At 44.2% G+C, this 12,930-nt stretch overlaps 2 protein-coding genes across 3 annotated transcripts; both read right to left on the minus strand.

The window, feature by feature from the left end:
- Positions 1-52: 52 nt before the first annotated feature.
- On the minus strand, positions 53-7,007 carry sema4e (semaphorin 4e). Of its 2 annotated transcripts, XM_083992057.1 has the most exons (15): positions 6,540-7,007; positions 5,138-5,450; positions 4,825-4,970; positions 3,638-3,700; positions 3,441-3,539; positions 3,233-3,332; positions 3,022-3,132; positions 2,745-2,896; positions 2,401-2,579; positions 2,119-2,275; positions 1,715-1,937; positions 1,488-1,603; positions 1,189-1,346; positions 1,052-1,104; positions 53-971 (listed from the first exon to the last, which is right to left on the minus strand). In XM_083992057.1, exons 2-15 carry the CDS (start codon positions 5,244-5,246, stop codon positions 298-300), a joined length of 2,340 nt encoding a protein of 779 aa, XP_083848183.1. In that variant the 5' UTR covers positions 5,247-5,450; positions 6,540-7,007; the 3' UTR covers positions 53-297. The 2 variants fall into 2 exon arrangements, with proteins under 2 accessions (XP_083848183.1, XP_083848184.1); XM_083992058.1 differs by lacking the exon at positions 6,540-7,007 and having other exon boundaries at positions 5,138-6,401.
- Positions 7,008-9,213: 2,206 nt separating this feature from the next.
- On the minus strand, positions 9,214-12,785 carry stap2a (signal transducing adaptor family member 2a; the record flags this gene model as incomplete). The annotated part of the gene is given in 13 exon segments (XM_083992069.1): positions 9,214-9,501; positions 9,588-9,716; positions 9,803-9,898; positions 9,992-10,094; positions 10,537-10,606; positions 10,701-10,832; positions 10,921-11,072; positions 11,170-11,226; positions 11,351-11,470; positions 11,570-11,641; positions 12,539-12,669; positions 12,672-12,699; positions 12,702-12,785. Coding segments are annotated over 13 exon segments (1,230 nt in total). The 3' UTR covers positions 9,214-9,445.
- Positions 12,786-12,930: the final 145 nt, after the last annotated feature.

Here is a 12,930-nt window from a genome sequence, read left to right on the forward strand (position 1 = left end):
GAACTGCATTTTGGAGCCCTGCGGTGTGCGAGCCTTTCTATTTTCTATTCAAAAACTTATAAAATCTTTTGGTGTTTTAAGTCTCAACATGTCAGAGTGTCTCTTCAAACACGGTTTGGAACATTTGTCACTCCCTTATTGTCCAACTTGTAAAAGTCGACCCATGTAAGTTGACATTTCAGTTCTCAAATATCTCAGTTGAACTGAATCCAGTTGTGGTTAGATACATATGGGTTGTGCCGCTCCCGTTTAACCTTTTAAATGGCGCTCAAGGGTGAACTGTGTCACCTGTCATTTTTAAATTTCTGACTCGTCATCAATGTACTGGAGAGATGCGACGTTAACTTCTGCTGCACCGTTCTCCCCCCCTGCAGCACTGAACGCCACTTCTCCTCCGTTGTGGTTGTTATTACTGCTGCTGTTGTCTCTTGCAGACATGAGGGGCTTGTCCTCTGTGGGGACAGGCCTCGGTGGCTCTTGGTAGGGCACAGTGGAGGTCGGACCCTCCTCCTGATGGGATTCGTGGGACTGTTCGCTCTTCTTCCCACATCTCCAGGGAAGAGGAATATGGCCTTTGTAAAAGTTCCAAGCCAAAAGGCCAACAAGAGCGATCAGCGTAAGCGCGAGTACAGCCTGCAGCCCGGCCACAGAGGCCACGTCTCTCTGAGCCTGTGGAAACAGTGTCTGACCGCCGCTGCCTGAGGCCGCCATCGTGAGCTGGTACTCCGCCACAGTGGATGTGTACTCGTCAGTTTTGGAGCGCTCCACAGACACGCAGCGGTACCGACCACCATCGCTGTCTGTGGTGTTGAGGATGAGCAGTCCGTCCGATAGGAGCTGAAATCGAGTGGAAGGGGTCAGAGGGCGGTCGTCTCGCTCCCAGCTGATTTTCGCCAAGTTGGAAGGTGAAGGGCAACGGAGCTTAACGTTTCCTCCTGGCCAGAAAGACTGATTCTTGGGTTTAATAGGATCTAAAAACAAGACAGATCATTCATATCAGAATATTTTCTTTATCATGTTTATATATCACACTGCATTTGCACTATCTCACCAGGATTGGGGCAAAGAGAAGCATTTCCCTCTTTCACACTCTGGATCAGGTCTCTGCAGCAGAAGATACAATATGAAACTTAGTTTGGATAGAACTGGTGTGAACACAGCTTGCTCTGCATGTTGACAGTAGCCTACCTTTGTGAGTTAGAAAGGGCAATACATTTCCCATCAACTTTGTCCCAGCCACAGTATGGGTCTCTGGTTAGGACACAGTCCATGCAGGATGAGGACCTCTCACAGCTGGCCAGTGGGATCTGTGCAGCTCCGTTTTCTGAGCCTGCATAGAGCTGATGCTGTTCACATCACACACAGACACAGAAGAGTTTTGCTGTTGTATGTGCTTTCCACTGATATACGATGAGCTTACACTCAAGTAATATTTTTTAAAGTAAGTAGCCATTCATTTGACCATGGCATGTAGGGTTTGAAATTACCGTGACATTAGAAAATTTCAGAATCTTGATTGGCTCTGGTGGTTGGAAAAGCTGCGTTTCCTCTATGATGAACATTTCTCCATCGTAGTTCACTGCTTTCAGCATACTTCCTTCCTCTTTTCATGTGAAACAGAAACATGCCATACTTAAACAGTAATATCAAGCTGATAATTATGACTAATAATAATATGACTATATCATGTAACAGTCATGTTGCCTGCACACACCTGTGCCTATAAACATCACGTTGTACTTCTCGCCATCTGCAGCCTGCACTTGGTTGACTACGATGCGTGTGAATGCAGCTCCCCTTCGCACCAGCACTGGCTTCTCTCCTACTGGCTGGATGGGCTGGTCCATGAGGGGCCGGTCTTTGATAAATTGAAGTGTGCGGTCTGGGAGGTCCAGAGTCTGAGTTATACCCGCTTTACGAGCTTCATTGTTTATACACTGGCAAGAGAAGAGGGAAAGGAAAGAGAAAAGGAGGGACAACAGAGTCAGAGTACAAAAGGAATCAGCTTTCCGCTGGGACACTCGTAAAAAAGAAAAAAAGAAAAGAAAAAGGTGTTGCCTTTTTAGATTTTGCTTTGTTTCTAGCACATACACACACACACACAGTGGGCAGACTTACAGCTCCAGGCCGAGGGACGGGGACATCTCCGCTATGCATCACCCACTTAACAAAAGAGGTTTCAACAGGCACTGGAGTCTTGTACTTCCCCTCCGCAAACACTTTGCTGATGTCAGACACCTGGTACACACACACTGCAGAGAGATCTGATGTGTCCCTGAAACACACACAGAAAATGTGAGCCAAAGAGTGAGCCAACAACCACTTAAGGAAGAAAAAAAAAGCAACCCTCCTCCCACTACTGAGACAAACACGCCAACACGTTTGTTAATTCATACGTACGACTGCGGAGTGAAGATGGCGTAGAACAAACAGGTCTTCCAGTGCTTCTGAGGATCACACCAGCGGAAAGTGTCCTGGATAATGTACGGCAGCTGGGACTCCAGCACTGGACAGTCCAGTCTGGCTTTCAGGAAGGATGTCCACTTCTTCTGCAGAGTCCTCTGACCTCCGAGATCCCCCTGTGAGCACGGACAGGCGCAGTGGTGCCAGACAAACGGGATGCCCAATCAAACAACAGAAAGGGTGGAAGGAAGGAAGCACTGTTTATACATTATGCTATTGTTGTGCATGGAAACCGAGCGGCAAGAAAAACAAATACATGCATGTTCAAGTCTTTAAATCACCTTGCAGACGCGGGCCACACGGGAGACCACCAGTTTGTTGTAACAGTCGCACTCCACAGCTGTTTCACTGAAGAACAGGTAAACCTTGTCATCATCTCCCTCCTCGCTTTCATCCCCCTCTGGCATCTGAGCCATGGAAACAAAACTGGGCTCTGGTGTAGAAAGAACAAAAAATAAAAACATTGAATCAGCTATTAAACAAACAAATAAGAGGGCTGCAGGAGTACAGTTCAGAGACAGTAAAGTCCTACCATCTGCTGTTATTGTTACGTCTTACCATTCAGCCAGGAACTCTTGAACTCTGTACGTATGGAGACTGGAGTGCTGCGCGTCACGATTGGTTCAGAGCCCAGGAAGTTCATTGAAGTGGCAGAGTATAAATCGTTATCTGGTGAAAGAAGACGGCGAGCATAGAGATGTTACATTTTATTATTTTGCTGCGTTAAAACTATATTTGGTATATTGTTTTCTGTTTAATACCTACTCACCAACCATGATGGAGGCGTATCTCTGGAAAGGATCAAATGGACACTTCCCTTTGCCGTCCTCTTTGTCGTTCTCAAGTATCAGCTCTCCATCTGTGTAGGACTACAGAAACAGACACACTTAAGTCCTTGAGTGATTTGGTGCAGATATCTACACGATAATTGATTCAGTCTGTGTAAAGTATGGGATGTGTTTCTGAATTTGTCTCACCATGAAACTGCACTCTGGATCAAAAGCATTGGTTCCACACACATACATCCTGTTATCCTCCATCTTATGCAGAATCCTGATATAGTTCTTGCACTCTGTCTGTAAATACATTAAAAAAAAGAGAAAAAAAGAGCAATGAATACATTTGCTCATGATCACAAGATCAGTTCCCATTGGCAAAGACTAAAGGGACCCACCTCAGGATCTTTTCCTTTGTTTTTACACTCGTCTACTTGCTGATCTGTCACTTCCCATTTCACCTGGAAGAGTGAAAACGATTTTAGTTAGAAACTTCTCCACAATTTTTCTGAGGTTAAAAACTGAACAGGACTCATGTGGAGTTAGGATAAATGTAGTCCTGCTCAATATGAGGGAACAATACCACAATACCAAGTTCTATACTGACATCATGACATGTTAGTCTACTTGCCAACAATGTGAACCCGGAAATGTTGAGTACCCCAAAGTTTTATGTTAGAAATATATAGTATGGGTCCCCAGTATTCAGAAACTGCCGGATGCTAACTTATATATATTGGGCAATTAGCACAATTGACATAATTAGCATAAATTAGCATAATTGCCTATATGGGCAATATTTCAACAAAATTGACTTGGCTGATCTGGGCAATATTAGTGTGGTTTTAGGGGTTATTGATGATGCTGAATCCATTTCTGACATTTTCAAAATTCAAAATGGCTGTCTAAACCGGAAGTGACCAGATTGAAATCCATCAAAATCGGCCCACTGGCGGTTAAAATCTGGTCACTTCCGGTTTAGACAGCCATTTTGAATTTTGAAAATGTCAGAAATGGATTCATCATCATCAATAACCCCTAAAACCACTCCAATATTGCCCAGATCAGCCAAGTCAATTTTGTTGAAATATTGCCCATATAGGCAATTATGCTAATTTATGCTAATTATGTCAATTGTGCTAATTGCCCAATATATATAAGTTAGCATCCGGCAGTTTCTGAATACTGGGGACCCATACTATATATTTCTAACATAAAACTTTGGGGTACTCAACATTTCCGGGTTCACAATGGGGCCCTATGGGCTGGCAAGTAGACTATGTTGTGTGACAACATTTATTATTTATCATTTAATTAAATGCTCAGGACAAACATTCCCAAATGCTCAGATTTGATGCTCTAGGCTAGAAGGAAGTCAGTGAGTGAGTGTCACATAACAATTTCATAATGTTAAGGCGTGGGTTGATTGAACTTTAGCAGCTGCTTCCTCAGAGGCTGAATTCAGACCTCATCCAAGAAACCTTTGATAAGGCATTTCTAAAGTTCCCTAATGCTAACCATGAATGGGCGCTGCTCCAAGAAGGAATTGGCTTCAACTGTGTTGTTTGCAAAGGTGTGTTCTTACTGAAGCCATTTTCTTGGAGATGTCCTTGAGGTCGAGAGCATACAGCGCCTCCCTGGCACCCAGAACCAGCAGATTCAGGTCTTCTCTCAGCAACATGGTGGAGTAGTTAAACACACCCTCCTCATTAAACAGGTGAGTGTTGTCCCCTGCAGACAAAACATGGTTGATTCAATTCGTTGTCATTTAGAAACCATGAATAACCAGACTCCTGTTTTGCAATTTGTCTGACCAAATTTACACAATGTGTGTGTCAACAATGAGTAGACACATTGTAAGCCAAGGTTACACAAGAAAGACAGGTAGCAACACTCACTGTCAAAACGAACAGATTTACGGGGAACATGGTGCAGTGGCGAGTCCTCTTCCAGGGTCAAGGCCAGAGGAAGAAGCCAAAAGATACTGAGGGACAGCAGCGGATGCATGGCTCCTTTGTTCAAGCTACGAGGAATTTCAGCTTTATTGTTTCCCTAACAGTCAGTCATACATGGGTAAAGACAGCGAGTGGCATCTATGACGTGATGAGGTCTTTGCTGAGTGAAGAGCATGGGCCCCTTTACTGGCCCCTCTCAGCAGGCTGTCCATGGTGAGATAGATGGCACAGACCAAAGAAACAAAGCCAAGGAGGGCTGAAAGAGAAAAAAAGGTTGGACGGATATCACAATCAATTCACTAACCACGGGACCTGGCAGAGAAACAACTCAGGTTATGTATATCAAAACAGAAAACAAAAAGGGGAAAATGATGCGAGGAAAAACATTGAATATATTATGTTTTTAAAAAAACAAAGTGAAAGAAACAAAAGCAATAACAACAACAACAACAACAAAAAAAATAGATTAATGGCCAGAAAGGGCAGAGTGAGCTAAAGTCAGCACGGCAGTAATTCTGTCAGTGCCATAGTGATGTTAATGCAGGGCCATGAAAGGCATTCAGCAGGGTGCAGGGATGTCAACCTCATCTCTCCTGCAGCACCAAACACAAGCACACAATGAGAGACTCACACAGAGAGCCGGGGTCTGGGCCATATGAGCAAGAGAGAGAGGGTTGCAAGAGATGCCTCACAAACAGGAAATGTGCTCTTTTAAAAAAAAAAGTCATCTTCACATTTCAACACAGACAAAATCAAAGAAACCTTTACCCCACCGCTTCTGCAGCTGCTGCACTGAAGCAATACCAGCTGTGGTTGGTTGGTCGTGGTTTTGCTACTACCTGTTCATAGTGGGTGTGTACTGCTGCTGCTGGCTGCAGCTGCTTTCTCAAGAGAGGTGAGCTGGGTTTTAGGCTACTGATGAGCTGCAGCATGTCAGAGAATGCAGCCCTGATAAGATGGTTCACATTTTTGGCCCTGGGGCAAAGACAGCTTCACTCAACAACATCGGTTCACACACACACAAGAGCTGCACTTTGGCTTCAGCCTTTATGCGCCTATAACGCCCTCCTGCAACAATAAGCACGCTCGTTTTGAAGCATTTACTAAGGAAGTCTGTTAGCATAATTGAGCGAATAAAGCACCATTAGGTAATTTAATTTAACAGTGACAAAGTAATTTGTTTTCGTCGATACAGAGCAGAATTTGTCAATTTAGTCCATATAAATGAACAGAATCATACATTTTCACCCCCCACAAAAAATATCAGTGGTTTCACAGACTGTAGCACAAACAGCAGCAGTGGGTGAACCGTCAACAAACACTCGTATCAAGATTAATCACTTACCTGCGCACCGACACGCCCAAGACTGTAAAGACCTCCATTAAAATAGTCCCAACACCTGTTTAAGCGCAATTTCTAAAACCCATTACCTGCTAATTAACTAACTAACAGGTTGCTGGTAAAACTAAGCTTTAGTTTTTCCCTCTTTCTTCTTCTTTTTTTTTTAAATTTTATTTTTTATCCGTGAGCAGTGAACGAGCAGACGAAGCCGACAGACAGGCGCGCAGCAGCAAGTGCCAGCCCCGCGCTCCTGGTTGGAGTGGTGTAGTTGGTGTAGTCAACCAGAGCAGCTCGATGGAACTTCCTTAACTTTGTAGAGGTGCATTTATCCAAGTCACAGGAAGAAAAGAAAAGAAAAGAAAAGTCTCTCTGTTACCACTCAGCAGCTTCTCCGTCTCTGTGTCCCTCTCAAAGACTCAGCGGTCATCCGGCACCGAGCCCGCGGTGTAAAGGAGCTGAATGGCTGCTGCTAGGGTGTGTGTGTGTGTGTGTGTGTGTGTGGTTTTTTTTTTTCAACCCCCGTCAAGCTGCAGTTGAGACGGCGCTGATCGCTCTGATTAAAGTTTTCATTGTTTCCGCACACTTTAACGTGACGACAGCGGCTGCAGCTGATTCAACAAGGCCGAGGTAAAAGATAGAAGCAGTCTGTGTGTTTTACGGTGTGTGTGTGTGTGTGTGTGTGTGTGTGTGTGTGTGTGTGTGTGTGTGTGTGTGTGTGTGTGTGTGTGTGTTTTTTCTACGAGAGCAAACATGTTCAATCAGGGGTGAAGTGATGGAGTAGCGTTACTCAGTGATGATGTGTGAGTGAGTGCTGCCTGGACCACAGATTATTTATGTGCTATTATCACATCTGTTGAATTATTACACATTAGAATATGGCTAATGCATTTTTTTTTTTTTTTTACATATAGTGGGGGCATAATAGATGTATATCAGGTGTCATATGGAACAAAATAACTTTCATGCAGAGAGGAAAGTTCAAAGTTGTCTGTTATTTTGCCCAAGGACAGGCTTATGGCCGGGACAATTACAGCCTACAATGGAGAAGTAACTAGTGCATCACCAAGATGGAGCAGCAAATAAAATCAAAAGCCAGTGTTATCCAATATCTCTATTGTTATGAATTCCACATGAAAGAGAGCGGACCGTATCTGAATCACATATTCACCTGTATTTCCACATGGCTCCAGACTAACTTTTTTTTCTAGGAGCACATTGGCCCCAACTTAAAATTTTAGGAGCGCAGCAGAAAATTAAGGGGCGCACACACCAATAATTGACTTGACTGAAAATATTCACATTTTGTTTTCATTCATGATCCTCACACACATTGACCTGCTTCCATGCAAGATTCTTTGAGTCGCTACTTTCACTGGTGTTAAAAACAACAACAACAAAAACAGCAAATTTACTGGTTGCACATGGGCAAGTAGATGAAAAATTTACTTGCACACTCTCAAATTTCAGGGGCAAATGCCCCCATTTAGGGGCAGTCTGGAGCCCTGTTGGACAAGCCAGATCATACACATTTTAGACAGGGTGGATTGTCCAGCATCATCTATAATCATCCACCCATATTGATTTATTCCAGTATCATCTATTGTCCTCATTGTCATGTTGTCACAGGAATGAAAATATGTAATCTGAAAACTGGCCATTAAAAAAAACGAACAAACTGGTCTATTAGTGAAAAAACAAAAGCTATCAATTCATGAGCGACAATCACAATCCATGCAAAACAATTTAATGCCCTTGATATCTAACAAACACTATGCTTTGATAGTGATCAAATAGACACATCACATTATTGTACAAACACAGTAAACTGTTCATTGACATTTACGGGTCAGTTTGCCACGAATACTCACTTAAAATCTGGAGGACTGGCCAATTCACAGAAATGTCCACAAAAAAAAAGTTTCCCATGTAGAAATACAAATCGGTATTGTTGAAACACCTGAAGATCTGTAATAAATAAATATTTTCTTCTTAAAGATAAAGAGGTAGGGCATGGTAATACTGTGATCAAGCCAAAAAGCTTTTGCCAGGTTCAGTCTGCAACATAAAAGGGTTGGTTTATGCCAAGTATCTGGTAGGGATCTGTCCCTGCAGGCCACACAGCCACTCCACTAGAGGGCACCCACATATACACTTGATTGATTTTTCTTGAAGAGGGACAGAAGTCACCCAGGTAGGTCTGAGCACTGGTGAGTCATAGCACCATACAGTAGCACACAAACAGTAGCAGAGGATAATGAGACACTTTAAAATGAGCACCAACAATACAGTTTAGGTTAGGTTTTAAATTAACCACAGCAGTGCCATTGAATCAACAACATCTTAATGGTTGCTTGTCAATCACAAATAGCACTTAGAGCAGCAGGCAGAGATTGTGCAGGTTTCAGTTTCTCACCAGCTTGCCTGTATTCAGATGATTTTTTTTTCTTTTTTCTCAGTCATGGCAAATGGAATGAGGCGATGAGGAGAATTACTGAGCTGAGACCTCAGCGTGTCTGGTTTGTTTTACTTTCAGAGCAGATTAAGTGTCTCAGGTGCAGCAGTAACATCAGCAGGTCAGCACACAGTCAGGAAAACATCAGGCTCAGTTGGTGGTCCGGTGTGTGTCAGTGCTTCTCACATAGGTTGTAGCTGCCAGTCACGTAGATTCAGAGTTTTTGTGAATTGTATTCTGAAGGAAAATCATTTGTTGTTGTACTATTTTTTTGCTCACAGGCAGTTTGTAAACAGTTTTTATGCATGCGGACAAAGCAGTAAGAGAAAGTGGCGTTGTTTGTAGTCCCTTGTCTTCCACCTAGAAGGCACAGGATGAGTACATAGCTGCGGTGAGAAGGGGTTTGGCACCGAAGATTGAGTACGCTGTGACAGGGAGCCGTTCCTTATGAGCTAAGTCACTCCTGACTGGCCCGTCTCTTCTCCAGCTTCATTTTGAGTTCCTCGTTGAGCGCTGTGGAAGGTCAGAAGATACACTCAGATACACTTTGAACTGCTAATCTACAGCTGCAAGCGAGGCTAGCCCAGATATTCACTCACTATGTGCAAGAGGCGAAGGTGAGAGAATGAGTCGCCTCATTGGGTTGGTGGGCGAGGCCGGCACTGGTGAAGTCAGGATACGGCGGTCCGGGGCGGGGGATCTGGACAGGGGACTGCCGCACCAACGGTCTGCATCAGAATGAAAATAATTAGAAAGTATTTATTTCTGTCTGTGACACTCTGCACTGGTTTTGCTTCATGTTAAAGGGAGAAACCTTGTTTTGGAGGCAGGGCAGGAGCCTTTGGCAGTGGGCTGGTAGGGGCAGTGTGGAGGATCTTTTCTCCATTTTCATCATTGGCAGAAACATATGCTAACACAAAAAAAACATACACATCTTGAGTCATAGATTTTTTAAAGATAGGCGGTTAAAATTGCAATAGGCGGTTAAAATTGTCTGCCTCACTGATATTCTCCTCGTACGGCTCCTCCAGTAGGAAAGGTTGTAGAGTTCCTGCTGTCTTCTCTACCAGGGCATCAATGACTTCATGAAGTGTAGCACAAGGAATCTGTGAGGAGAAGCCTGTTGCATTACATGCTGCTGATTTAATAATGGTATCTACATTACTGACTGCTGTAATCTCAAAGCATAACTCAAATGAATCAAGAATGGCATTCATTTTGTCCACACAGATTGGTGCCTGTGCTTATAAGCACTGATGACGAGTAGTTACACATAGTGTGGTGTGCAGATTTAAAATTTGGAAAAAGACAGCACCAGTGGTACATGGTATTCACAGACAGCCTGAATTACAATATCAATACCAGTGTCAGGGGAGAACCAGTTGAAATGATGCTATTTGAACCCAATGTTTCTCCAATAAAAAACAATTGGTAGAATCTTATAAAGTGTAGGAATGTAAAATGTACACTAACAGAATTTTATAAACCCATATGTGAATCTGAAATGTCGATAAATGTGAACCTTATCTGTGAGTATCATACACTTACAGGATTTTCTACATCAATGACATAACCGCCTTGATCCCTCTGAGTCACACGGTAATGTCTGAACACTGACCTACATTTAAAAAAAAGGAGAAACAGAAGTGAAAGTGGTGTCCGTCTATGATATTTGCAGCTGAGCAGTGGAAAAGGTGTCTGCTGGTTTTTACCCATTTAAGTCTTGTCGGGTGGTGACAGCAAGTGAGCATCCATCTCTGCCCGGACGGAGCAACATGTTGCCACAATCTGGGTGTCTCTCCAGAAGGACTTCAGCCTCTGTTCGGGAAACCGGTCGAAAGCACCTGCACGGCAAACATGTAAGTTAGGAACAACACATAGCCTACAGTTCTGCTCACACGACTAGTTCTCTCAACACAGAGGAGGACTCACGCTGGGATCTCTCCAACTAAAGGCACGGAGAGCGGCGAAGGAGGAGCCCGCGTGGGTGTGCGACTTCTCCGTCGGGACCTTTCTTTGTCCACCACCTCCTTCAGCATTTGCAGCTGGCCCGGCAGCAACGTGAGACAGGACGGTACGTTGAGCTGTGAGGGGACAGAAGGCAGAATTTCTCACCAAATGGCACAAGAGAGAGACACTGGTAGAAGGAAGCAGGTGTAGGATGTGTGTGTGTGTATTTACATCTATGACAGAGTAGAGGAAACCTTTCCACAGTTCCCTTGATTCAAGGTTAGGTGCCTGGAAAAGACAGCAGCATTTACTGTGAGTTCACACCAAAAGCTTCTGAAGCGTCAAAAACGCCCGAGGATGCCAGGAGAGTTCATTTTTAATACGTGTGTGTCTGTGTGTCGAGTGGCATTACTGTCAGTTTGGTTTCCCCATCCTTCATGCGCAGGATGAGTCTGGCTGCCTCCAGGTTTCTGTCCCGGCTGCAGTCGTCCTTCAGGGACACAAATCCACTGAGGTCCATCTTCTCAACATACTGTAACACAAACACACACACACACTCCTTAGTATGTTCTATTGTTAATATCCATGCTATAATTCACGACAAACACAATGTTTATATTCTGACACTTACATGAGCGTCCTTAGCATTGTTGAAGAAAAACAAAGAATTCCCACACAGAGAGGTCCATAATCGTCTGGATGCCTATCAAACACATAGAGATGAGCAGATATGTGGGGGAAAAAAGAGAGGGGAAGCTGTAATAACAACTGTGTTGGTTGTCACATCTGTGTAATGGATATTTCCCTTTTTTTTTTTTATTGCTCTCTCATTTCCTGTCCCAGGTTGCTAATGGAGTGAGCCTCAGCTGCTGTCAGTCTGTGGCTATGGATCAGTCAAATATCCTGCACCTGAGCCAGGCTCACATTACATGTCAGTCCTGAATTTGAAATGAGCCTAATGAGGGAGACGGGGGGTGGGTAGTTGGGGTGTCCCATCACCTTATAATTAAACACAATATGATGCAATTTGTTTCATATTGTCGAATTGACTGTGAGTAACTTTGCAGTTGAGATATTGGAAATGCACTTTATAGAGCAGGCTGTCAGAACAAGATGTCAATGAAGAGTAGCATTGAATTGTGGGTGAGGAAAATGCTTGGCAGACATGCTGTTTGAGACATACAGGACAGTGGGTTCTCTATGTCTCATTGAGGCAAAGGGACACAGTCGTGAACTGTTCAAGTGATGTAATTGAATTGGCATGCAACGTTTTGACAGCATGCTTCCCTCGATCCCTATATCCCGATTCGTTCATTATTTGTTGCAATCGCAATAGAAACAGATTTATAAGAGGACGAAACGTGTGATCTGAGGAAAAAGCCCCGCCACAACCAGTGCTAAGTCTTGCCTCGCCCTTTCCACGACAATAAGGAAGTTGACAGCTCCCTGGGAACTGGGGAGGATCAGCCGGTGTGCTGCTGCTGCTGTGCATAGATACCCACACGCTCTCACACACACACACACACACACACACACCGGCCACGGCTCCTTAACAGCATGCACCGACCGAGACAACATGGCACTTGATCTGCGGACCTACCTTTTCCTTCGGTCCTCGCTTCTCCAGGTATCCTTCGTAGTAGCAAGGCGGGAACTGCGCCCGGGCTCCCCCCGGCCCGGAGCGCTGTCTGACGGGTGCAGCCGCCATGAGTGTCGCTGGCTGGGCACCGAGGAGGACAAAGGGGATCTGAGTAATTCGGGGGGAGTGACACGCCTTCGCCGATGAGATAGTGCTGTGGCAATAATCCAACAGCTGGCTGGTGTAGCCTGCTGTGTCGGGGGGTCATGCAGACGGGATGCTTGTGCAGATTAAAAATTGCATGGTCGGGATAAATGTTAAAAAACATATAGACTTGTAAATGTTAAGTTTAACAAAAAAAAAAAGGTATCTATCAGGGAAAATGTAAAAACAGATAATCCTATACCTCTGAT

The sequence above is a fragment of the Trachurus trachurus genome (assembly GCF_905171665.1).
Source record: "Trachurus trachurus genome assembly, chromosome: 17".
Lineage (NCBI taxonomy): Eukaryota > Metazoa > Chordata > Actinopteri > Carangiformes > Carangidae > Trachurus > Trachurus trachurus.

Excerpts from the sequence above, each read along its gene's own strand:
- sema4e (XM_083992057.1), bottom strand. The coding sequence starts at position 5,246 with ATGCATCCGCTGCTGTCCCTCAGTATCTTTTGGCTTCTTCCTCTGGCC. Across the intron at positions 3,701-4,824 it reads TCTCCAAGAAAATGGCTTCA|GTGAAATGGGAAGTGACAGA; the intron begins GTAAGAACACAC and ends TCACTCTTCCAG. Across the intron at positions 2,897-3,021 it reads CAAGAGTTCCTGGCTGAATG|AGCCCAGTTTTGTTTCCATG; the intron begins GTAAGACGTAAC and ends TTTCTACACCAG.